Here is a 25,182-nt window from a genome sequence, read left to right as displayed (position 1 = left end):
TTTCATTTTCCTGTTCGATCATCGGCATTTGTGAACAATCAGCAGCGAAGTCTGGGTTCAGCAGGAGATCTTTTGTTGCGTGTCTTTAACCATCACTCACTTTTCCACTCCTTTCCTTCCTCTGCTGTCACTCTCCACGGAAGAAAGAACTAAAAGCCTCTGAGTGCCGTAAAACAGGGGGCTTAACTCACTGCATTTTAACACACAAAGAGACAGAGAGAAAATTTCCAAACGTCTGTGCAGCACTTGGATAAACTGACTCAAAGTGAGTGGTTTAAACAAGCTAATTTCCTGACATTCAAACAATTAAAAAGACAAAACGAGGTTTTCCCAGTTGTTTTGGGCACACTCATTATTTTTTTAAGTGTATTTCATTACTTCTTCTTTTCTTAAACTGCAGTGTCGAGCTCTCTGTGCCACAACGCCAGAGAAACAACAGGTCATCAGACAGACGTCTGTGCACTTTGAACATAATGATTAGTGTCAGGCACCAGTTGTAAGGATGCACTGACGGGGCCAGAAAGTTCTGCAGGTGATCTGCCAACAATGGACTGATTTATACTCAAAGATGCAGCCAGTTTATTTCAGTAGAGACGAACAATCTACGATGAGTAGAGCCAATCAGGGAGCGAGAAACCTACTAGCCAAAATAACACAGTGCAAATGCTTCCCTGAAATGGTTTGATGACACACAGCTGACAGAGAATCGATATGTTTTTGATATAAGGCTGAACTGTTTTGCTAGAAGTGTGTGTGGATAAATCTGCGGGCTTAGATGGAGCACAGGAGTCATCCAGAGAAAGGTTGCAAAGCGTTTCACCATGTAAACCCGAATTTTTATTGTATCGAATCTTTATTTTGAAGGTGTTAAAACAGAATAACAACAACAGAGAAAAAGAGACAACCAGAGAAAACACAAGAAAAGGAAAACAAAGCATTAATAATTATGAACCACTTACATGTTCAAAAAGAGTCGGAAGAAGCACAAGCTTATTTAATCCCACCCCCTCGCCTCTATTCAGTAACTGATAGTCGACACTTGTTCTTCCATCATCAATTCTTCATTACGATTTGTTACATGTAGGTTTTATAACCCCAGTAACACGTCAAAAGATATACACGCTCACAGATCTATAAACCTACATATGCACCCACACACACATATATGCACATCAGTATTGTGAAAATAGTGGGTGAGAACACCCAATCAGAGCCCTCCCTGTACTTTGCAAAAATTTTTGAACAGCTTTTTAAACTGGTTCATGCTGATACGTTGCTTCAGTTCAGAGTGTAACAGCTGACCTGCAGGATGTCTGTTTACTGGATACTTTATCAGGAACGATGTGAGCTATCTGTGAGATAAAGTTGCTGTGCAACATGTGGAAATGTGTGAGAAGTCAGTAGTGCTTCTTATAAGACGTAGACATTAACGCTTCTCTTTAATACCAGTAAATGAAAAAAACTACATATCCAGTACATGATGGTCAAACTGTGTGAGAATTGCTGCAGCATCAAACCAGTGGAAGGAATCCCAGTACAACAGGCACGCGAACTGGGATTCTCTCAGTTCTGTCATTATAAAAGAATAAATTATATTATATTGTATGATGTGTTGGAGCTGAGCATTCAATTCTGACACAAGCACATGTATGCATTTAGTGACAGCTTCCTGTTAGCGCTGGTGGTAAAAGTGAAACTCCTCACAGATGGTGGGTGGGCTCTTTTCCTCCACGGCGTTACATTTACAGTCGCAGGTCACAGATGCGTGCTCCTGTTTTTGGTTGAGTAACTACTTCATAGTTTGAAAGGCTTCATTTTAAAAATGGTTCGTAAAGTCGAGTTCGACTGCAAAGTGCTTTCAGTACATTCTTGTACTTTTGCGTTATGAGTTCAGTCTTGGCATTTGGTTCTGGCTGCACTCATAGAGTCAAACTATTCATTGTTATTAAGAAGTGCAGCAACACGTTACACTCTGAACCTGTCTGTTAGTTTAAAAATGTCAGCGGCTTCTTTTTTCTACAGATTTGCTTCAGACGGAGAAGGCGGAATATTTGGTTTTGGAGGCTGTAGTCACGATGGCTCTAACTTTAAATATGGAAGAATTTATTTACATGGTTTAGGAGACATATTGTTTGAGTGTAAACTTAAAATCTAACTGTCTGAACTTCCAGTGTTTTCACAGAATAAAAGCATCTTGTAGATGGTTTTGTTTCAGACCAGGTCCCTGTGTGAAAGAGTAACTGCCTGTTTGAATAATTATGGAAGAAAACTTGGATGTTGGCATGAGTGTTGCTGGTTCAGAGAGTACTCTGATAGGTGGAGTTTTGAATGTTAACACACAGTTTATTACTACTGACTGTAGGCTTCTTGCTAATCGATCGTGCTTGTACATTTCAATTGCACATTGTTGGAGGACTGACTGATTCTTTAGAGGAAAAGAGTGGCACAGTCTGCAGCAACTTTGATCTTTATTGCACAAAAGATCAAGTGCACGATGTAAATTGCATTCACGACTGCATTAAGCTGCTAACACATCTGTGGCTCTCTACAAGCACCTGCACTGACAGCATGCTAATGCTAAGCTAGCCAAGAACCCAGAGTGATGTTATGTATGTTAGTGACCTTGTAACACCACAGGAGACTTCATCTATAAAGCATTTACCTGCTCAGGAGAGTTATAACTGTGATACTGCCAACAGCTTCGTTGTATAACACTTTTTATAACGTCAAACCTTGACAAAGCCATGAAATCTCTGAATAGATTATGGACGTATGAACCTATTTTAGTCTTTATAGTCTGGTTATAGAAACAAGTTTAACTCCATGTTTCCTGTCGAGCTCTGGCTCTTTGTACCAATCAAAGGAACTCCTCCTGCGCTTCAGAAAACTGACCCCTGCAGTGTCTCTGCTCTTGTACAACTTGAAAAACGTCTGCTGTCACAGCATGTCAAATCAAATCAAATCAAATCACTTTTATTGTCACATCACATGTGCAGGCACACTGGCACAGCACATGCGAGTGAAATTCTTGTGTGCGAGCCCCACAAGAAACAGAGATGTGCAAACACAACAACACAAACGAGCAAAATACAAGAATGGCTAATCTGAAACTAATAAATATATGTACAATATATAATAGTGTATGCATTTCTGGATGTGTATACTAAATATTTTCCTACGTGTGTGTGTGTGTGTGTGTGTGTGTGTGTGTGTGTGTGTGTGTTACTATTTAATTTTTACAAATTAAATAGTAAAAAAATAAAATAAAATAAAATAATTGCACTTACAGTGAAAAGGACACACTGCTGACACTCTGTTGATGCCAGTTCAGTGAGACTTATTTCACATGTTTCTTTCAGCTTGTTTCCTTTTTAGTGGTTAACACATTTTAGGAGTTCGTGGTAAAATTGCAACATTGGGAAGTCTGAAAATAAGCTGAAGTGGGACGAGTGCGAGACATTTCCTTTTTGCAGTATTAACTAAAGTTGCATTGACTGTTATGTGAAATGTTTTCCATACTGCAAATGTACATGACTTATAATGATGTAGAGTGTTTGAACACAACTTCTTCATCAAGCTGTACATGCATCTAACTACCCGGCAGTACAAAAAGGTAGTAGGACGAGTGCTGGTAGTAGTTTCTCATGATTTGTTTTTTTTAAAGAAAATAATTAGGCAAATTTACCAATTGGGTTCTTCTTCAGGCATCTCTCATGTGCGGTGAATTAGAGATCCAAGAAGACTGTTTCAGTAGCTTAACCTGCATGTCTTTATCCTGTCTTCCTTCTCTCACCCCAACCGGTCGCAGCAGATGGCCCCGCCCCTCCCTGAGCCTGGTTCTGCCGGAGGTTTCTTCCTGTTAAAAGGGAGTTTTTCCTTCCCACTGTTGCCAAAGTGCTGCTCATAGGGGCTCATATGATTGTTGGGTTTTTCTCTGTATCTATGAAGCGCCTTGAGGCGACTTATGTTGTGATTTGGCGCTATATAAATAAAATTGAATTGAATTGAATTGAATTGAATTGAATTGGTAGAACTGGTCAAAGACAGTTTGCTAGATGAGAAATGACAGAAGTCTGTTTTTTTTGTTTGTTTTCTTCGTCTATGGCATATCTTTTCAGCTACATAGTCAGCATTCAGAAACTCTTTGTCTTTTTTGGAAAAAGATTTTGTGTTCATCTCCTTTTCTTGCCGTTAAGCTGCTGTTACTGAGGTTATGCTGTTAACGACCACGAACTCAACACATGCAACACTTGGACCGATTCCAAAAACGCTGGGATGCTGTTTAAGATGAAGCAGGATGCAGTTATTTTAAGAGCTCATAAAAACAGTTTCATTCAGCATAGAAAACACAGAAAACATATCAAATGTTTAAACGGAAATGTTTTAGGATTTCATCAAAAATATTTGCTCATTGTGAATTTGATAGCAGCAACATGTTCTTAAAAAAGGTGGAATGGAGGCAACAAAAGCCCAGAGAAGTAAGTGATACAACAACAACAACAACAACAACAACAACAACAAACAGCTGGAGGAACATTTCAGGTTTATTGAAAGCAAGTCAGGAACATGACTGAGTATTTTAAAAAAAGCATCTCAGAGAGGTCTCCTCAAAGCACTTTATATTACTCCTCTTATATTAGAAAACCCAACAATCAGATGACATACAAATTAGTCAAAGACACCGGTCTGTTGAGCAGCTAGAGTTCTCTTTCAGACAAGACATGACATCACCTTCCCAAAAGTCCAGCAGCTGCTCTCCCCAGTTCCCAGATATTTACATGACATGTTGTTGAAAGACTGCAGGATCCACTCGACTACAAGACAGAATAGCAAGGATTGTGTTTGTGTGAAATAAACAAGTTCTACTTCAGCCAAACTAGACGAGACCTTTAGCTGCAAAGAGTTTGTAAAATACTGGGAATTGTAACCACGGCTGACATTCCAGCTATAATAGTGTGTAGCAGATTTAACCAAATAAGATGGGAATAATTATTTATCTGTGACACAGAAGTGAGACAGTCATGCTTGCATTTTATTCCAGTGGGCTCTATGCTGAGTATCCGGTGCCAAATTTTAATTTTTTCTCTACATAAAAAAATTATTTGAATATAAATTGATGCAAAAACAGCACAAATTGGTGCATACAGATTCAGCTGCATGAAGGGAATGAAGTGTCTGAGCTGCATAATTAGCACCATGCAGAGAGGAGCTGGTTACATGTGTAAGTGACTTACACGAGCCACAAGGCTAAGTATAGGGCTTTACATATTTGCCATTTGTCTAACCAGTGAATGATCTCCAGTTCAGTTCCCAGGAGAAGGCACAAATCCCCTCAGTGAAGACATCCAGAGTAAAACAATATGCCCAATCACACCTGTTTGGGCAGGTGGCCTGTGAATAAGGGAGCAGCTGAAAGTAACACGAGGCTAATTAGAGATTTAAGGTTTTGCCCGACATCCTAATGTAATAACTCATAGGTTAGCCGATTTGTGGCAGGAAAAAAGTGGAAAAAACTTCAAATTGATCAAATGTAATTAAAACTAAATCATGCACTGTGCTCATCCTGGACCATTTAAATACACAAGCATTGCTCAAAATGTGCCACTTGTATCTTAAAGTAGATTAATGTGTAAATCAGATATATACGTGTATTGATTTAGTAGTCAGACACTCCCCTTTTATCTCCTAATAATTAAAAAGAGGTCTTTTAATTACAGAACCAGCAGCTTATGATCCCATGTGCATGAGCACAGCCCTCATATGCTCCCACTTAATCACACACAATGTCAAGATTTACCACTGGGCCTCAGCACCAAAGGACCCAGTCTATCAAATCTGTGACCTTCGAGTTTTATTTTGTGTGTGTGTGCACGCGTGCACGTGTGCGTGCGTGTGTGTGTGATTTAGTAGATTTCAGGACCTGCAGTGCCAGAATGGAGGAGTCAATATGTTCCCTATCAGACAATAAAGTAACCCTCTCTGACTCCCTCGATCCGTCTCCAGAACCCTGAATCTTTGATGTAGTTTGTATAATGTAGAGTTCGGAAACGACACCATGTCACGCTGTGCTCGGGTATCTCATTCGGCGTAATTGACAACGCTGTTTGTTTAGACAGGGAGCGCGTAACGCAGGAGCTATTTTTGGTCAGATTTTACTACTGATTTGAAAAGACAAATGTATGGTTTAATAAAGGCAGCAGCAGGAGGCAAAGGCACACTGAAGGAACATAAAAAAGATTTATTAACCAGTAAACACTTACTCACATGAGGTCATTAGAGGACCACATCTCTTCAGCTAATTGAATTTTTACAATATGTTATCACAAATTTTATTTAGTGCTCCCCTCTTTTTCCTTCATCCACCACATGGTTGCTCCTGCCTGAGCCGGGTTTCTTCTTCTTTCACCGTGCTTTGTCATCAGGGATCGTCCAATTGCTGTTTTCTGATCTGTTGTGTGTCGCTGTGTTGGCAACTAAGTTTTTCAGTTGAGTCGAACAGACAAATCAGTTCCTGTTGGCTTTTGGAAGTTGTGATAGTTCAATGACTTGAGCTGGATATGCCGAGAAGCTAGCAACCTTTTTCTGGTGGTTTGCGTGTGCTCATTATGACCTCGGGTCTTTAATAGCGAACACTGGCTCTGCTTAGAATCTGCTCCTTGTGTGGAAACACAGCTAGACTAGCAAGTAAAGCTAGTTGTAGCAGAAGAGTTTCCTCTTGCTAACCACCTTAAGAGCATTCTCATTCCTAACACGTAACACACTGACAATTTGTCACGTACCCACATAGCAGACAGGTCTGGCCCGGATCTGGTGTCAAGCCAGCACTGCTGGCTGACTTCTGGCATGGTAAGTGATATGTCATCCAGATATGGGCCAGGCCTGGTGTAGATGGCACTGTTTATGTGATAGCATGCCACATCTGGCCTGATTGTGGTTTGGTTTATGTGGCCCAGGCTCATAGAAAACAGGTCTGGGTCGGGTCCGGCATCAAGCTGGCACTTCTGACTGACTGGTGTCATGGCAGGGTGTATGTCAACCAGATGTGGGCCAGGTCTGGCAATGATGGCACTGTTTATGTTCTTATTTCAGTTAGTAGACCCAAATGCCATGTTGGAATACTATACTGCTATGGTAGCCAACGTTTCAAATGCAGGTTTTACAGGTTTGTGAGTGTACACTTTATCCAAAACCTAGTTTACTCATTGTTACCACTGGGTGGCTGTAGCGCAGGAGGTAGAGCAGATCACCTACTGATCAGAAGGTTAGTGGTTCGATCCCTGGCTGCTCTAGTCTGCATGTCAAGAGTGTGAATGTGTATGAATATAGTTAGGAAGCAGTCAGCTTAGAGAAAGTGTGTGATTGAATGTGGCATGTTGCATAGAGCACTTTGAGTAATCTGGGAGAGTAGAAAAACACTACATAAGAATCAGTCCAGTCACTGCCTGAACAGAGTTTCGTTATGTTACTTTTGCACTATAATGTTCCAGCACATGTTGTTATTACATGGCTTGATTGAGGTACACATTAGGCTGACATCTGGGGCCAGAGCTGAAACTGTTCTGGGCCAGCACAGGGCCAGCAGTGTGTCTGCACACAACTTACACATGGCCCACGTACCGCAAAGAATGATGGCCATCATTCTTTGGTATGAGGGCCATGTATAAGCACATTGTGTGGGCCAGATCCGGCCCATGCCAATTGTGTTATGTGGGTAGCGTCTGTATGTTACGTGTTGGGATGAGAATGTGTTGTTAGCCAACATGTTGTAGAGAAGATCAAGTGTGGAAAATTTGGCCTCTTTTGTACATTATCAAGGATAGCGATGACAGTGATGGAGAGGGGATGGCGGCTCTGACCATGTCCGTTTTATTAAAACAGACCAGCAGGGTTAAAACGTCTTGATGCATGCTCAATCATCCATGTAAGTAAATCTCCAAAAGTTGATTCTGTCCATCTGGACATAGCTGGACTGGCCGGTATGCCCGATGGTGATTTTTCGTTTTTATAGGCCGATGTTTTTTGGGGTTTTTTAGTAACGGTATAAACAATGAGAGGTGGTGGATTGGCGAGGTGCTGGCAGATGTGTAAAAATAGCTCTGGCGGTGGCTATGGTGGAGCTTCCACAGAGGCCAGCAGGTGGATGAGGGAAATGGGAGGCAGGAGGAGGAGAGACCCGAGGAGGAGAGACCCGAGGCGGCCGCCGGTCCGAGTATCAGGTGAACTGAACTTCAGGTAAGAAGTTATGACCTGCAGTCTATCTGGGTCAGATATGAACCAAGTTTAGGTGGAGTTTATTTTCGTTGTGCTGACTTTTTACAGTCAGTTACAATAACTCGTACTGCGTGCTAGCTAGCATGACGGAGTTTCTATACAGTTGGGTGGGTGCTATGATGTTGCTGATAGTGAACTTTATTTTATTCACAAGGTTAGTTAGTAGCTGCCAACCGTCTCGTAAAAAACGGAATTGTCTCGTATTCAGAGAAAATATTAATATTACTTCTCTCATTCAGTCTACATCACTGTCACAGCAGCGTTCGTTTTCATTCAAAGGCTTTATGGCTTTTCCTATAATACCTGGTGGACCGGTCTCTAGTCAAAATGCCCACAGTTTCTATGTTCAATAATCCAAACAGGTGGTCTGGTAGAGTAGGCTCAATCTTCAGACTTCTCTCTCCCACTGCACAAATGAATCGCTCACGAGGGAAACAGGCTCCTGGACAGAAAAGAGGGTGGCGTGAAAAGAACCCACAGACACAGGTAAACAGACTTACAGCCTCCAACACGACTGGTTTCTCAAGCACCAACAGAAGGAACGTCCTCAGTATTTAAAGGGAGCCGACTGCTCACCAGATGAGGGGCAGGTGGGCCAGGCCGGAGGGCGTGGACTAAGAGGATCCTGCCTCTGAAAGGTAGGGCACAGTAACCACACACACACAGATGGAGAGAGAGAAACTGGCAGGAGAACCAGGAGGACAAGGACTGTGACAGTTAATGCCCCTGCATTAAAGTATTGCTTTGAAGAGATGCCAGTTTGCATGTCTGAAACGTGTTGTGGTTCACAGAGGGCAGATTGTGTGAAATTTTGTGACTGTTTAAACTTGTTGAACTATTCTCTTATTTATCACATGTTTCCAAAGTCCTGCTTGAGAATTAAGACCTGGTTTCAGGCTTCGACTCAGAATTAGATTTCAGGTTAGTGTAAAGGTGGGATATAGTTGCAATGGTTACATTTAAGAGTAGGCAGCTTAGCAATGCATCACTGTCAGTGAATGGCGTCATGAAGACCCCCATCCCCTCCAGTGCACAGATTGGCACAGGCAGCAGTCACTCTTGAGGGAATGCTGTAAACAGAGGAAAACCTTTAGTTGAAACACAGAAACTGCTCCTCCAGACGCCCTTGGCATCTGCCAGTGCATTTACTCTGGGCCTCAGAAACGCGCCTCGCATATCTGAAGTGAATTCAATTAGGGGCAGTCAAGACAGGCAAAGAACAGATGGTGAGACAGACTGACAGCCAGCCTTGTCATTGTCTTGCTACAGGTCTTTTAAATGATTGATTCATAAATGGCACGAAACAAATTCATTCAAGGGGCTCAGCTACACCTTCATTTGCTAAGCTGCTGCCAGCATCAGAAACTGTTAAACTTGCAAATGCACAAAAAGACCCCAAAAAAGAAATCTTTCTACCTTCTGCAAAGTTCATCGCCCCAGAAAAGACAAGTCAAAACAAGTAAAAAAAAATAAAAATGTAACAGCCTCCCGATTATGACCGATATATCATTTACGTCACTGATACATCCGTAACTGAAATTAACTCAGAACAATTTGTTTATTGTTTTAAATGGTCATTCAGAATCAGAAGATTATTTACGGTGATGTTTTTGGTGGGAGTGAAACAACAATCTACTGATAAAACCAATAAAAATAAGATATGATAATAAGAAATAACCACTGTTGGAAGCCTTATTTACTCTTATCGCCTTAATCATGTGCAGTAATTAAAGTTGAAATGAGAAACTTTGCATTTGAAAGATGCTCTTCTACTGGGCACTCAAAATGCTTTCTTACAACAAGCATCATTCATCCACACCTTCATACATAATGTGCGCACATTTTAAATATAAATTAATATTACTGTAGCAGTATTTTTTTTTTTTTTTTTAAAGATAAAATGGCCACATTTAAGAAGGCAGGACCTGCAGTTATTGTCCTTTTCCAGACATTTATCTGGCACTTACTTTGGGGTTTTCTGCAGCTCGTCCTCGGGGCCCTCCAGACACAGAGACAGCAGGTCATAACCCAGGATCTTCTGGGCTATGGTGAACATTTCTTTAATGTTGGGGTATTTCAAAAGTCCTCTGCCCATGCCCACAAACTGGCTGCCCTGACTGGGGAAGAGGAGCACGGAGCAGCCGCTGCTTTTGGGTCTCCGCTGAGGCGCCGCTGCTGGCTCGCTGTTCGGGGGAAAAGCGGGGGCTTCAGCCGGAGGAGGGTAATCTCCAGCCGTGGAACCGGGCTTGTTGGTGGACAGCGTCCTGCTCAGAGAGACCAGCGACCTGACCATCCTGACTGCCACTGATGCCAACATGAGCTGTTCCTCATCCAACGACGTGTCTGCAGATGAAATAAGACGCACAGCCCGCCCGGACAAACTGTAATCACCAAAAGAGTCAACTTTGCTTGAACTCAATTCTGATATCTGCTCGGCATGACACCTCACAGGGAGACGAAAACAACCGCCAGAGGAGAAAAGAACAAAATCTTCAGCGAAGGAAGATGATATCTCCAATAAAACTATTTTTGAAGCCATTATGGGACTTGACAAAAAATTTGAAGCACAACTGGAGGATATCAAGGAACAAAACAGACAAAGTGCAGCTATGGTTGCCAGCTTGGCTAAGGCTGTAGAGTTTAACGCTGCAGAGATAGCTGATTGCAAACTGAAAGTTGTTAAACTGGCAAATGCGAATGAACTGCTGCTTAAAGAAAACGAAGACTTGAAAAGAAGAGTGAGAGAACAAGAGCGCTACCGAATGAGGTGGTGCCTAAAACTGAAAGGGGTGAAGGAAGACAAAGACGAAAACATTAGAGTGAAGGTTTTGCAAACGCTTCAGAAGATTGCCCCTGACTTGAACTTAGAAGAGGCTGTTGATATTGTCCACCGCTTAGGGAAACAAGTTGATGGCAGAAACAGAAACATCATTATTCTATTCACACAGAGGCGAATTAAAGAAGAATTGTGGAGGCGCACCAAAGATTCTTCAACCTGCAAGCAAGAAGGCATCAGCTTCACAGAGATGTTGCTGCAGGAGGACATACAAGATCGACAGCGCCTATGGCCTCTGGTGGAGGAAGAAAGACGTGCAAAACTACAAATATCTGTAGTTTCCACTCCGTATATTTTCAAAACAAACTCGTTACTTTGGGTTTAACTCATTTGGGGGAAGTTAATATTTCACGTCACTGCAGGCCTTCAAACAATGAGATTTGAGCCTAAACAGTGAAAGGCAGTCGCGTTTTAATCAGTAGAGGATGTCGCATAAAAAGAGATGAAAGAACAAACCATGTACTGTAGTTTTGATTTATTTATTTTTAGCACAACACCAGAACAACCCCACGTGCCCATAATTTGCGGTACTTCAGAAAAAAAGGAGTGAACATAAAAGGGAGTAAAATGTTGTGTCAGGTAATTTCAAATGCAGCATTTCTATCACCTCAACAAACACTAACTGTGTCACAGTGTGTTGCTATCTAAAGCTCTACTTGCTGTATTTCACAGGAAGAGAAAGAATGAGAGCTAACTTCACTCAGAGATATAGAAAGAAAGAGAAAGAAACCAGGCTGTATTTAAAGGTAAGGACTGCTTAGTGATATTTGATAAAATGTAGTTGTATTTTAACAGGGACATAAAGTGCTTGTCTTACTCCCTTCTTCTAGCTCGAAATTACTTGCCAAGTGGTAAGGACCGTTCATGGTCACACAGTGAGAACATTGGTGTTGACTATGAAGAGATAGGGTCAGACAGGGGAGGGGCCAGTCAGATTTATCAACTCAACCTCCTTAAAGCATGGAGAGAGGCTGAAACCAATCTCTGGTGAGCCCGGTTAAGGAAAGAGATGAGTTGGTGCCTGAGATGCCAAATTCCAACATCCTCATTCCCGCCATTGAGATAACACTCTCACACAGGCCCAGAGAGCAGATGTTGCTGCATTGCAGATGTGTTATACCCCCTGCCCAGCCGAATGACTCTCAAAAAGAAAATTTTGCAGAAAATCAATGTGATCGCTTGGATCACTGGAATTATCATCTGGATATCTCTTGTCCTTCTTTCATTTCAGACGTCTTGAAAACAAGTTTTAACAAAGTCCTGGAGAAGTGCCCAATGCTGGAGGACCTCCTGCTTTACCCCTGGCTCAGATAAACTCCTCTCTGACACAAACACACACGCATACTGAATTCACATCTTGCCATACAAATGTGATACAGTAACCAACTTTCTTTCTTTCAGAAAAAAAGAAAATTGGGAGATTCAAAAATTTCCTCACAGTAATGTTTGCATCAGTCTATCAGACGAATCCCCTCCAAGTCCAATATTTACATCAGTTACAGTGATAATGCTTGGTGTCTACTTTCAGCCACCGCAGTAGAATGCCAGGAATGAATCTCATTGAAATTGTAGTTGCATTTGCTATTTCATTTAATTGTCATGGATGATACACAGATAACCCAACAGCAAACAGAGGAAAACAATGGGCTTAAATACACAGAGGGATAAATGAGGGAATAAGACACAGGATGAGAGCACAGCTGCGAGAAATCACAAACAACAAGACCATGGGGAAGGAAAACTGAAAACACTAACATAGTCTAAGGAGCTTAGAAAGAAAACGTCTGGACTTCTTTAAGTTGCTTGAAGACGTTCAAGCAAAGTTTAAGTTCTTTTCATCCGAGAAGGTGAAACATCTTCAAGCAACTTCAAGTCCAGACGCTTTCTTTCCAAACTCCTTAGACTACGATGACCTAGATGACTGAGAACCTTCACAGACATGAAAACACTAACACAGCACACATGACTATCAAAGTAAAACAGCAAACAAGAGACTTTTACAAAGACACAGAGTTGACACAGAGACATGACTGACTGGGGAGAAATTGGGGAACATGGAAACAAGAGTGACTAGACATGACACGTGGGACACAGGGGCAAGGCAAAGTAACAGAAACCTAAAGCCCAAGAATATAACACAAGAAGAAAACAATAAAGAGAACCAAAAACATACATAAGAATAATCAATGAATATAAATGAACAAACACAAAACACTGGGTCACAGACTCACTACCATGACAGTTAAATGTACATAATAAATACTTTAAATCAGATGACAATGTAGCTGACACTGTGTTTATTATAATGTGTGTGGTCAACCACAAATCTTCATACTGTCATCCATACATGAGGTCTTTATACAAATGATGAAAGATAATGAAAGAAACTGTTTAATTGATATGAAATGATTGAATTATATGAAATATTATGGCTTTGTCTGCCAGTGTTTTTCTGTAAACTACTTTGAACTACTGGCAGTCAGTGAAGTCACTGAAAGGCAAGATTCTATGTTGTGTTGCCGTAGTTTCCAGAGTTTACTTATAAAGCTCACTTACAGAATTCAGTTAGAAAAGTCAAGCATTTGAAGGGTGCACATTTGAAGGAATATTAACTCAATCTTAGCTCATTACGGTTTACATTTTCGATTTTAAAGGGTCTCCGAAATTACAATGAAAAAGGAAACAAGAAAAATTGCCACTCCAGCCGATAAGAAAGATTCGGGAGATCAAGGTAAGTAAAATAATAAAATCAAATCCTGGTAAAATCCAAATCCTAGAAATGTTGACACTGTGTGAATCATTTTTGGAGCAATTGAATCATATGTTTAATTGAAAATAGCTTTAATACAAGATGTCTAATCAAAGAAAGGTTACCGGTCTTTTGGTAAAATAATGTAATAAGTTTATTCTTGGACTCAACAGTAAAAACAGACCAACAAGTGCCATCAAGATCTAAGACTTAGTAAACCTAGTATCAACTCGCACTGATCAGTTTTTTTTTTTCATCCCAAGATTAAACTTGTGATCATTTAAGCAAAAGCAATTTCAAATTCTTTGCCATCAAACTGCTTCCAGTCCTGATGTCGGGGACTCTTTTTCACCACTGTGTTGTTGTCGTTTATAGATCGTAAGAGCAGGACTGCTAAAAGAAAGGCCAGTCCTGAAAAGAAGACCCCAATGAAAAGGAGGAGGGTCGCTGAGCAGGCTGGTCCTTCCACCAGCTCAGATGTGGTCAAAGGAGTGAAGCGCAAGGTTGTGCAAGATGAAGAGGACACAACAAAGAAAGCAAAGAGGGCTAAACTTCTTGACCATATGAGCGGTGACAAGGAGCAAGCACCCTCCTCGTTGGACTCTGGTAAAGGTAGGCTAATTAGTTGAATAAGGGGGTAGATTAAGTGTGGTTGCTAGGTTTAAGATATTGGTGTTTAGTGTTTGTGTCTATCATCCAGTGAGCTGATGTGCTTTTGCTGTTTTCCACATCTCCAGACTTGAACAACAAACAGGTGTGCGCAAAAAATGGCAAAAGAAAGGCCACGGGAGACGACAGAGAGTCACCCAAGAAAAAAAAAAGGAATGTGGACCAGGACAAAAAATCAGTGGCAGACCAAAAACGTAAGTAGCAAGCAGCTTGGGTTTTATATTCAGGGGAAGGGCAAAAGGAACATTTAGGCTACAGAGGAGAGTAATTTGTGTCACAGCTGTAATAAAACAAGATTTGCTGTTTTGTCTGTTCAGGTGAATTCCAAGCCAGATATGTGGAGGAGCACCAGCTCGGAGAAGGAGGCTGCGGAGCAGTGTTTTCTGGCTACCGGATAGAAGATCGTTTTCCAGTAAGTGTTCAGATGATGGTAGTAAGACAGGCAGTAACGCAGATAATGGATAATATCGTAAACTGAGACGTCTGCTGTGTTTCCACCTTTCATTATGTCATACTGAGGAAATGCTCACCAATGCTCTGTGTCTTCTAGGTTGCCATCAAACACATTCCCAAAAATAAAGTCTACTGCAAAGTGGCGGTAAGCGTCCAACACTTGAATCAGTTTTACATTACTGGATTGAATGCGGCGTTCCTCATCATCCACTTTGTTGTAATATTTCAGGATGAAAGCGGGAAGATGCTCTCGGTGGAAGTGGCCATTATGGTTAAACTTGCAGGTGAAGCAGAAGGGTCAGTGGGAATATCAGCACCTGTGTCCTTGCTGGAGTGGTTCGACCTTGGCAAAGAGCTGATCCTGGTGCTGGAGAGACCTGTCCCCGCTGTGGACCTGCAAAAATACAAAGCAGAATATGGAAGAACCTTACCAGAGGACAAGGCCAAGGTAGGTTGACTGGGAGAGCCTTAGACTGTACAGCATTCAATCAAGGCAGAAAAGCATTAACTCATTATTGTGTTTTTCATCTTTTCCAGGTCATTCTGAAGCAACTAGTTGATGCTGTAAAGGAACTTGAGGATAAACACATCTTTCATCGGGACATCAAGGGAGAAAACATTCTGATTGAGACCGGCTCCGATGTGCCTCGAGTTCGCATCATTGACTTTGGACTGAGCTGCTTTGTTAAACAGCGATCTCTGTATCGCGTCTTCTATGGTAACATATTCTGCTCCTGCTTTTCACAGATGTAACAATTTGTGTCTTTTGTTTTAGAAGAAATTGTAATTGTGTCTGTTTGTTAGGCACTCCTCTTCACACCCCTCCCGAGTGGTACAGGAGGAGCTGCTACAGGTGTGGACCCACCACGGTGTGGCAAATGGGAGTGGTGTTGTATGAAGCGCTTCATGCACGGCACTTTAGTACCGAGAGGTTCCTCGCAAAGAAACTGAGCATCAAAAAGCGTCTGTCCACAGGTAAGAAAACTTCACACTTCCAGATTCACTGATGCCTTGGATCACTAGAACTATCATCTTCATCTTTTTGATCTTTTCTTTCTTTCAAGAATGCCAGAATTTCTTGGAGGCATGTTTAACTATAGCCCCGGAGAAGCGCCCAACACTGGAGGAGCTCCAGCTTCACCCCTGGCTAAGATAACACACACAATTCACACCTTATCATATAAGTGTGATACATTGTGGTAACCTCCTTTCTTTTTTCTGTTGGACAGGAATGGGTCAATCTTAAAAAATAAATAAATAAAAAATTAGCTTTTTCGGACTTCCTGTAACCCCCCCAGCCATCCCAGGAAAGGGGATCTCTCTTTGAATGGGCTTTCCCGAGGTTTCTTCCCATCGATCTGGCCCCCTGGGGAGTTTTTCCTCGTCTTCATAGAGAGCTTGGGCTGGGTCAGGAGCTCCATCAAAACTGTCTTTATTTGATGACATTAAAGTCATCAAATAAAGATGTGTTTTACTTAAAGTAAAATTGGATCAAAATAAAACTTGTTTAATTCATCTTTGCTGAGGATTCTCCTTCATTACTATTTTGTTTTGTTTTGTTTTTTTTTACCCATGGTGCATTTTGACAAATAAGAAAACTGAATCAGGTTAAAGTGTGCACAAAGACAGTCACACTGCAAATGATCTGAAGACTTGCATCTGTTGCTCTAACCCCCAACTAGTTTAGACAGATTTCCAGGTTCTACCAGAGGTTTTTTCCTTCAAGAAGGGAGTTTTTCCTTCCCACTGTTGCTGAGTGTTTGCTCATAGTGGGTTGTAAAAGCATAAAAGTTAATAAGAGGCATTCATAGCAGAGTTATCACAGAGGGAACTATATAGCTTAAATGTACAATTTCTACAGGACGAATTATAACTTCATTATGTATAAAAGCTTCTGTGGATAATTACTCCTATTTGTAACTTTACACAAGAGAAAGTTTGGTGTCACACTATTTATAACAGGTTGGGTTTTGTCCTCTGAGTTGAGCCTTTGGTTGCAGTTTATTGAAGAATTTCCTCTAAAGTAGCTGTTGATAAAGATTTAAAGTCCTGTTTATATACAGAAATATGCTTTAGTTCATGTTTTTTACATGTCTGCCTCAGTGGATCAGTAGAAGATCTGGCACAGGAAACTAGATGATGAAAAAAGGGTACGAATACACATATATATCTATATCTATATAGATACAGATATATAAACACACACACACACACAGGTTGCAACGTAGTATTTTCATTTTTTCTTAGCATTTCTTTAACGCCTTGGTGCAAAAGAATACCTGCATCTGTGTGTTGGAAAAAAGAACTACAAATTTGGAAAGGAATTTATTCATGTTCTTACTCATAGATGGAGTACATGGTTTAAAAAACACTGAGGAAACAGATATGAGGCGGCTGTATTAACATAAAAACATTAATACAGTTAAAAATGAATAAAAAATTGCACGCTTAAACTTATTTCTCTACAGTTTGTACAATTAATCCATGTAACAATAGGTTCTCTCTTAATATAGTAGTTATTAAAAGATCTTTACATAAAAATACATTTTTAAGTACTCTCCAGTGGAAGTCTGTTGTGGCTTATGTTTCTAAATGACACAACCATAAAGCAGTCCACAGAATATACAAATATGTCTTTGATAAGTGAATGTTGGCTCCCACAATGGCCTGTTAAGTTATTGCAAAAATAATTTACTGCATAATATGTCAGATTAGAACATGTTATAAGCACAAACTGAAGGGGAAACAATAAAAACAAAAATGAAAAAACAAATACTAAATGAAGTTAAAGGATATTTCTTACTATACTATATAATTGTATAATGTTGCGTTTGATTGCAAAAGAAAACCCACCAAGAAAAAAAGAAAGAAAGAAAAAGAGAGAATAGTTTAATATATTCAAAACACATTCTTTTCTTTTATTTAAGCTGTAGCGAGATTCAGCTGGACAAAAGAGAAAGAAAATTATTACAGATTTGTTTTATTAATCATGAATAAACTTTATTATACACAACTCTAAATTTCAGTTGGTCTTAGTCAGATGTGTTTTTAATTAAATCCTGCAACACTGTGCTCGCTGCCATCACTTTATATCTTAGTGTGCAATTCAAATATATACTTATTACAATATTTTTCCCCCTTAACTCTCAACTGGCGATTTTAAAATGTCTGTGATCATATTTGTCCGTTGACTTCTGTCTGGGCCTCGAACGATTCATCAGACAGGTTGGCAGCCTCCAACTGATGCTCCAGACTTTCATCATCGCCTCTATTCTGATCAACTCTTATCTTAAACTTAGTGATGAACTCATTACTGGCCAGCGCGTCCTCCTTTTTAGGGCATGTGGGCTTTGATAACAGCCGGCTTTCCAGTCGCTCTGCAAAGAAAATTCACAAAACATTTCTTATTTGGTAAGCTTGTTAACACATTTTAGTTCAGTTTTGCTGAAAGTTATAGCATGCATCAAGTAAGAAGCAATTGGTTTTTAAAAAGCATATACATTCCCCAAAACATTTTTATTATGTGCATTTTGGAGAATAAAAGATTGTACACAATTTCCCTTTTTAAAGTAAAAAGATTATTAAGTCTAATTCTTACTTATTCAGTAGATTAAAGTATTGAAACATCATTATTCATAAAATATGCACATTACAAAATTAAAGTTATTCAAAAACTACTCAAGTACTTACTCCAATACTCACATTATTCAAGTAAATTTAATTTTTGCCAATGTAATGTCACATAAAATCTTAATCTGAATAAGGGATTTGAACCCCACTGTCACAGCCAGGGGATCAGCAGGCCGCTGACTAGTAGTGTTCTCTCTCTCTCTCTCGCCAGGGCGGAACTCATGGTGGGTTCACGCCCTCGGCCTACGCCCCTCTGAGGAGGAAACACCTGGGCCTCATCAGTGCAGCCAGCATTTAAGCCAGGGAGTGGCTTCTACTCATCACTGGATCGTTGTGTGTGACTCGCGTCAGTGCAGCCCGGCTCTGAGCAAGTTCTCTTTTGCTTCCCTGTGCAAAACCTCTAACGTGTGTTTCCTTCTGTACATAGATCCCCTGGACCCGACTCTGCATCCCCCGAGCGGTGTTTGGAGAGAGAGTCAGAAGAGGAGCAAGTGTCTTTTCCCTACCTGGATTTCCCCAGAGCCTTTTCCCTGTCACCGCTTTGTATATAGCACTATCCCCTGCACTGTTTGTATATACACCTGGTGGAACTGTAATAAATACAGACTGTGCCTCTGAGTCCTGCGTGTGAGTCCTCAAGCGAACCGTGACACCCACACAGATGAGAGCTTAGCAGTGAAGCTCTCTCTTAAAATTTGAGTTATAAAGTCAGAAGTTATCACTGACAGAGATCCATGTTCTTTTAACATAAGAAAGAATATTTGCTGAAATTGACATTAATCCAAGCCCTTAAAACGCCATTTTGGATTAAGCATTTCCTTTTAGAAAAGTCTTCAATGAGCAGGAAGCTCCAGTACTGAAAAAAGAAGCCAACATCATCTGCTAAACGTTCTAAAAGTAAGTAAGTCCCCGTAGACTCCTATGATCAAAACACATACAGTATAAAAGTTATAGGTTACAGATCTGAAAAGTAAAACAAATGTCAAAGTGCAAAAAGACTTATGGTCCCATAGAAGTCTATTCCATTTGCCTGGAATTAGGTGAACACCTTTGTGACAAATTTAATGGCTCAGTCATTTGTTTCATGTCATATTTAATAAAAGACTGACATGGTGGCATGTGGAATTGTCCATTTTGCACATATTTGGTCATTCTAAGCGTCAGAAGGGGAAAGATCATTCTGGGAATGCCTACTGGCGAAGGATGTGTGACTGACAAGTCCAGTGTGTGAAGTTTAACTACAGTCTAAGGAGCTTGGAAAGAAAAGCATCTGGACTTCTTTAAGTTTCTTGAAGATGTTTCACTTCTCATCTGAGAAGCTTCTTCAGTTCAGAATTTCTTCAGAGAACTGAAGAAGCTTCTTGAATGAGAGGTGAAATGCTCTTCAAGAAACTTAAAGAAGTCCAGATGCTTTTCTTTCCAAGCTCCTTAGACTACGATGACCTGAACGACTGAGAACCTTAACAGACAGTTCTTCCCTTCATTCATCATGCCTGATTTCAAAACACCAAGATGGCAGTCGTGAAAACACTCATCTTGAGTCTTCATGGGACTATGGTGAGATCAGTTATGCCTCTTATGATGCTGTCCCAGACTTCAAAGCAGTATAAAACATGTTTGCAGCCTGTAACAACTGTGCATGCGCTTATTTTTCGTTTTAAGATTTCCGTGTTTAAATCATAATAAGATTTATTTTTAATTTTAATTAACTTGAGGTGAGTCAGATTCTTTCATTCAAGTCACTGAATGAATCTCTTGACATGTTTGGGGGTAGGTGCCTTTTGTAGCATTTTAATGCAATTATCTGACAGATTATATGGTCTACACCATAGGTGTCAAACTCTGGCCAAATTTGGCCCGCAACCTAATTACATTTGGCCCGCGAAGCCATACCAAATTACTATCAGAGCTGGCCTACTGGTATTATACAGCTAATATATATATTGTTTAGTATTAAGCTTTGCTTGTTCCATATTCAGTTTTTCAGCAAAATGTGTTTGAGTCCATAAGAAAAGATTCATTCTTATATCTGGAGGAATAAATATATTTCAATAAATATTAAAGTTAGCCCGCGACTTTGATCCAGTTTTGAATTTTGGCCCACTGTGTATTTGAGTTTGACACCCCTGGTCTACACTGTTATTAACTATACTAACACTCTGTTCCAGAAGTCTGTGCTGCAAAGAGGCAAAGTGAATACCGCACCTGCAGGAGTAATGGGGGTCATCAGTCGGTTCAGCTGGATGTTCCAGTGCCGTACCTGTTGACTGGCATTCCTCAGCCTCTCCTGAACCTCCTGGAAACAAAAATCATGCAGGCATCTTCATCAGTGTTGTTTTAGAAGAGCACTAAATAAGATGCTGCTCACAAAGCCAGTCAAAACAAACTTGTTCACCTCCAGACGCTGGTGACTTCTTTGGCGAGATGCCTGCAGATCCTGGAGCTCCTGAGAGGCAGAGTTGAGGGCTGAGGGGGTGTCCTCATCGGGACTGCCATCTGACAGCTCCTGTATGGGGCTGAGGTTTTGCATTGTACGTTGCTGCTCCTGGAGGAGCTGGAAATGTTTCCTCTTTTCATCTTCAGCCTGCAGCAACCTGAAGGAGGGGAAAAAGGGAAGAAGCAACTGAAAATGTTAATACTTCTCATGGATATCTCAGATCTCCATCACAAATAAAATAATAAAGGGCCATAATAAGAGTTAGAAATCCATTGTTACCGCTCAAGCTCCAGTCTGGCCCTCTCCTCCTCCAGCCGAGCCTGGATCTCCATATTAAGGGCAACTTCCAGCTGCTGCTGTGTCAGCTCCAGCTCCCTGATCCTCTTCTTCTGTTGTTCAGCCTCCTTTTCCTTCACCTGCATCTCAGCCTGCATGCTGTCTTTTATCTATGCACACACACACACACACACAGCTACATAAACAGATGCACCAACAGAGCGGTATAAACTGACCTATTCCTGAATTACCTTTTCCTGGACTGTCATAACCATTTTTCCAAATCATTAAAGACTAGGTGTGAATTTTATAATGACAGTCAACATTTTGCTGGAGTTCTCAAAGATCAAAGTCAAGGAGAAAAGACTCTGTACATAATTGGTGTCAAGTGGAAAACTTTTTTTTTACCATCACAGCCTCTTTCAGCTGTCTTTCCAGTTCCAGCTGCACCTCCCTCTGCTTCCTCCGCTCTCTCTCCTCTGCCTCCCTTCGGCGAGTTTCCAGTTCCCGTGCATGCTGTGAAACAGATGAAAGAGACATTGTTTGCTTTGTGTTTTCACCTCTATCCAGCAGGTGACACTAGGCCATCAGCTTCGAGGTTCAACGTATTGTGCTTTCAGCGGTGCTCTTCTTGATAACTTGGTTGAAGTAAGTGGGTATTTGAGTTCATGTTGCTTTCCTTACAGCTGTAAGTAATCTGCTCATTCCGCTTTTGATCTTTGGCACCAACAAGTGATTTTTTCCCAGAGAAGTGCTGCTCACAGGAGATTTCCTCCATTTCAGACCATTTTCTATAAACCGGTTAGATGGTTGTACAGTTTCTGAAATACTCAGACAAGCCTGTCCGACACAAACAACAATGCATGTTCAAAGTCATTTAAATCCCCTTTGACCTTCAGCAGGTCATCTTATTAATGCATACATGCCTAAATGCACTGAGCTGCTGCTATGTGATAGGCTGATTAGGTATTTGACCTAATGAGCAGCTCAACAGGTGTATCTAACAAAAATTTGGCCAGTGAGTGTACAGTGGGGCAAAAAAGTATTTAGTTAGCCACCGATTGTGCAAGTTCCCCCACTTAACATAAGAGTTATGAGTTATAAGATGCAGGTCGATGTGTAAAAATAACTCAGTTGTTTGGTGGTGGCTATGGCAGGGCTTCCACAGAGGCCAGCAGGTGGATGAGGGAAGGGGAAGCAGGAGGAGAGCCCCGAGGCGGCCACCAGTCCGAGTGTCAGGTGAACTGAACTTCAGGTAAGAAGTTATGACCTGCAGTCTATCTGGGTCAGATATAAACCAAGTTTAGGTGCAGTTTATTTTCGTTGTGCTGACTTTTTACAGTCAGTTACAATACCTCATACTGTGTGAGCTAGCATGACGAGTTTATACAGCTGTTCGGTTGCTATGATGTTACTGATAGTGAACTTTATTTTATTCATAAGGTTAGTTAGTAGAGTTGCCAACAGCTCCTTAAAAAATGGAATGGTCCCTCATTCATAGAAAATATTACGCGTTTGGTATTGAGCTGAGAAGAGACGCAGTTTGTCCCGGACTTCAGCTAGGATGGAAAAAGACACAAAACTGGAGTTATTCTGTCTTTACGCTGCACAGCTGCCTCTTCTCCTCTCATTATCTCTCCTCTCTCTCCTGTTGCTACTTCAATCATGAAACTGATCAATGATCAGCTGATCGTCTCTCTTGTTTGTTTATCACCCACTTTGAGCCAGAAAGAGGAAACCAGTCGCGCTAAACAACAGCAGCACGTTTAAGCTTGATCAGCTGTTGTTAGAATTTATTTAGTTAGAATGTTTGCTGGAGCCACAGCTGTAAAGCTGTAAAGCTGCTGGTCATGATGTCGGTTTGGATATGTGGTGAGAGGGAAACATGAAGATGAAACCAGGAGATGTCCTTACTGGATCATCAGAGCTGAACAGGTGATGGAGAAACAGGTTTACCTTTTAGGTGACAGGAATGAGTTGAAGTTATGAACTGTTTCTGAGAGACAAATAACACCAGGATCCTTTTTTTATGTAGCTGACAGCTGGTAACTGTGCAGGGGCGGGTCTAGCAAAGTGTTGCCAGGGGGCCAGGTAGGGCATTAACAGGGAGAGGGGGGCACAAAGAAATACTTTTCTTTTTTATTCTCATTTAAAATATCTAGCTTTTATTAAATAATTATCTGAATCTTGCGAAGAAAGTTTTTATCTGACGTAAAATGTATAGAAATCATACATATACCAAAAAGACTGTACATCACTGTCACAACAGCATTTGTTTTCATTCAAAGGCTTTATGGCTTTAATACCTGGTGGGCCAATCTGTAGTGAAAATGCCCAATTTTTTGTCCCAGTCCAACCCTGCAGGTTAATACTGGCAGTGTCACCATGCCAGCTGACTGCATTTCATCATCAGCCAGTGTTGTTCTCAATATTACCAAAGTAAGGCAGCATATAAAGTATTTACTTGCTTTCAGGTTTTATTCAAATATTAGTCTTTTCAGTTGTTTCTCCACTTTTTTCCTGTTTCAAAATCAAACACCAGTTTGTGAGAAGATTATCTTCTTTTTTTTTTTTAACAGGCAGATAAAGTTTTGCATTGGAATTGGCTAATTTGCCAATTGTATGTTAAAAATGTTCGTATTTTAATATTCAAAAATGTTTTTGCCCAAAACACATGTGCACTACATGTCAGTAAAAATACTATGCAAATATTGATGTCCTTGAATGCTGAATAAACACTGACTGATTGTATCTCTTGTACTTAATCAACACAGTATCTAAACACTTTGCACCGTAGTGGTTAAAATCTCATTCTAATAAGGTTACGGTTATTAGGTTTACAGGGTTATTGAATTATGGTTAACGGTTGGTAGAATTGTTTTTAACATTATCTGCCAATTACATCTGCCACCCTTCTCCAAATCTGTGCCCCTACCTGGCCCCCCCAACAAAAATTTTCTAGACACGCCACTGCTTGTGACAAACAAACAACATTACACAATGCACCTTTAAAAACCCTGCAAAAGTTAGCTTGTTGCTAGGGGACCAATGCGAGTTTGGGTTTTGTGAACCAGAGTTTGAAGAAGGTTCAAGGTACAGTGGGAACAGGCTGAGGCAGGATCCAGAGTCAAAATAGGCAAGGTAAACAGAACGCCGGAGAGCTACGGCACAAAGCACTGAGACAGCAAATGAATAGTGGCAGGCCTGACAAAGCAGGAGAGTGGATCGAGGAGCACAGCAAGCAAACAGGCTGAATGACTGAATAAATCAATGCAACGTCCCCAAAACTGTGACAGGAAAATTTGTGTTTTGGAGAATTTCTCCTCCCCAGGAATCAGTGCTCAGAGAACCTCGTTATCTTTGCAGGTTTGGAAAGAGTCTGCTAAAAAAAAGTCTTTGCAATTGTGTTCATGCTAGAATATCAAGACTGTGGACCACATGAAACTTTTTAAACCACTGCCACTGCAGCACTTGCAACCCTAACCTGTTGTGCTTTGGAGTTGGTATCAAGAAGCAACTTTCAGGACTAAGTCCCAGAAACTGTGTTTCCTCTAACAGCCACACGAGGCCGTCTCTAAAAGATGTTTATTAAAATCTTTAGTGCACAAAGAAGCATGTTTATGAAAAAACTGGGTTTGCCCTGTTTAAAAGCTATATGACAGGAGAATCTTTGAGAAATGATCTATCCGGAGTTACTGGAGTTAGTGGCATAGACACCTTGAAAGAGTTAGCAGCACAAGTAGCTTTAGCTGGCAGTTGTCTGCTAGTCCTCACTCACGCCAATATGAGTCACTGAGCCGGAGCTCCTGGCCATGTATTTGTTGTTGGTGGATTTTATTGAATTATGTGACAATTTGTACG

The 25,182-nt window shown here is 40.8% G+C and overlaps 3 protein-coding genes across 4 annotated transcripts in view; 2 read left to right on the top strand and 1 right to left on the bottom strand.

Annotated features, from left to right (window-relative positions):
• LOC146706796 (uncharacterized) overlaps positions 1-25,182 on the top strand; it is a 378,960-nt gene that overhangs the window by 311,063 nt on the left and 42,715 nt on the right. The window lies entirely within an intron of this gene.
• On the top strand, positions 13,471-16,493 carry LOC146706798 (serine/threonine-protein kinase pim-1-like). Of its 2 annotated transcripts, XM_085465033.1 has the most exons (9): positions 13,475-13,838; positions 14,232-14,468; positions 14,594-14,719; positions 14,843-14,937; positions 15,076-15,123; positions 15,208-15,426; positions 15,516-15,696; positions 15,783-15,953; positions 16,043-16,493. In XM_085465033.1, the coding sequence occupies exons 1-9, from the start codon at positions 13,778-13,780 to the stop codon at positions 16,132-16,134; spliced, it is 1,230 nt and encodes a 409-aa protein (XP_085321159.1). In that variant the 5' UTR covers positions 13,475-13,777; the 3' UTR covers positions 16,135-16,493. The 2 variants fall into 2 exon arrangements, with proteins under 2 accessions (XP_085321158.1, XP_085321159.1); XM_085465032.1 differs by having other exon boundaries at positions 13,471-13,838; positions 15,076-15,426.
• LOC146706797 (uncharacterized) lies at positions 17,930-21,900 on the bottom strand. Its single transcript, XM_085465034.1, has 5 exons — positions 21,730-21,900; positions 21,325-21,491; positions 21,004-21,202; positions 20,814-20,904; positions 17,930-18,355 (listed from the first exon to the last, which is right to left on the bottom strand). The coding sequence occupies exons 1-5, from the start codon at positions 21,859-21,861 to the stop codon at positions 18,153-18,155; spliced, it is 792 nt and encodes a 263-aa protein (XP_085321160.1). The 5' UTR covers positions 21,862-21,900; the 3' UTR covers positions 17,930-18,152.

Source organism: Copadichromis virginalis, linkage group LG7, assembly GCF_057382275.1.
Source record: "Copadichromis virginalis isolate Kocher_CV1m ecotype Utaka linkage group LG7, C_Virginalis_male_GT1.1, whole genome shotgun sequence".
NCBI classification, from domain to species: Eukaryota; Metazoa; Chordata; class Actinopteri; order Cichliformes; family Cichlidae; genus Copadichromis; species Copadichromis virginalis.
The sequence above is the reverse complement of the archived record's forward strand: the minus strand, read 5'-3'. Positions and strand labels throughout refer to the sequence as shown.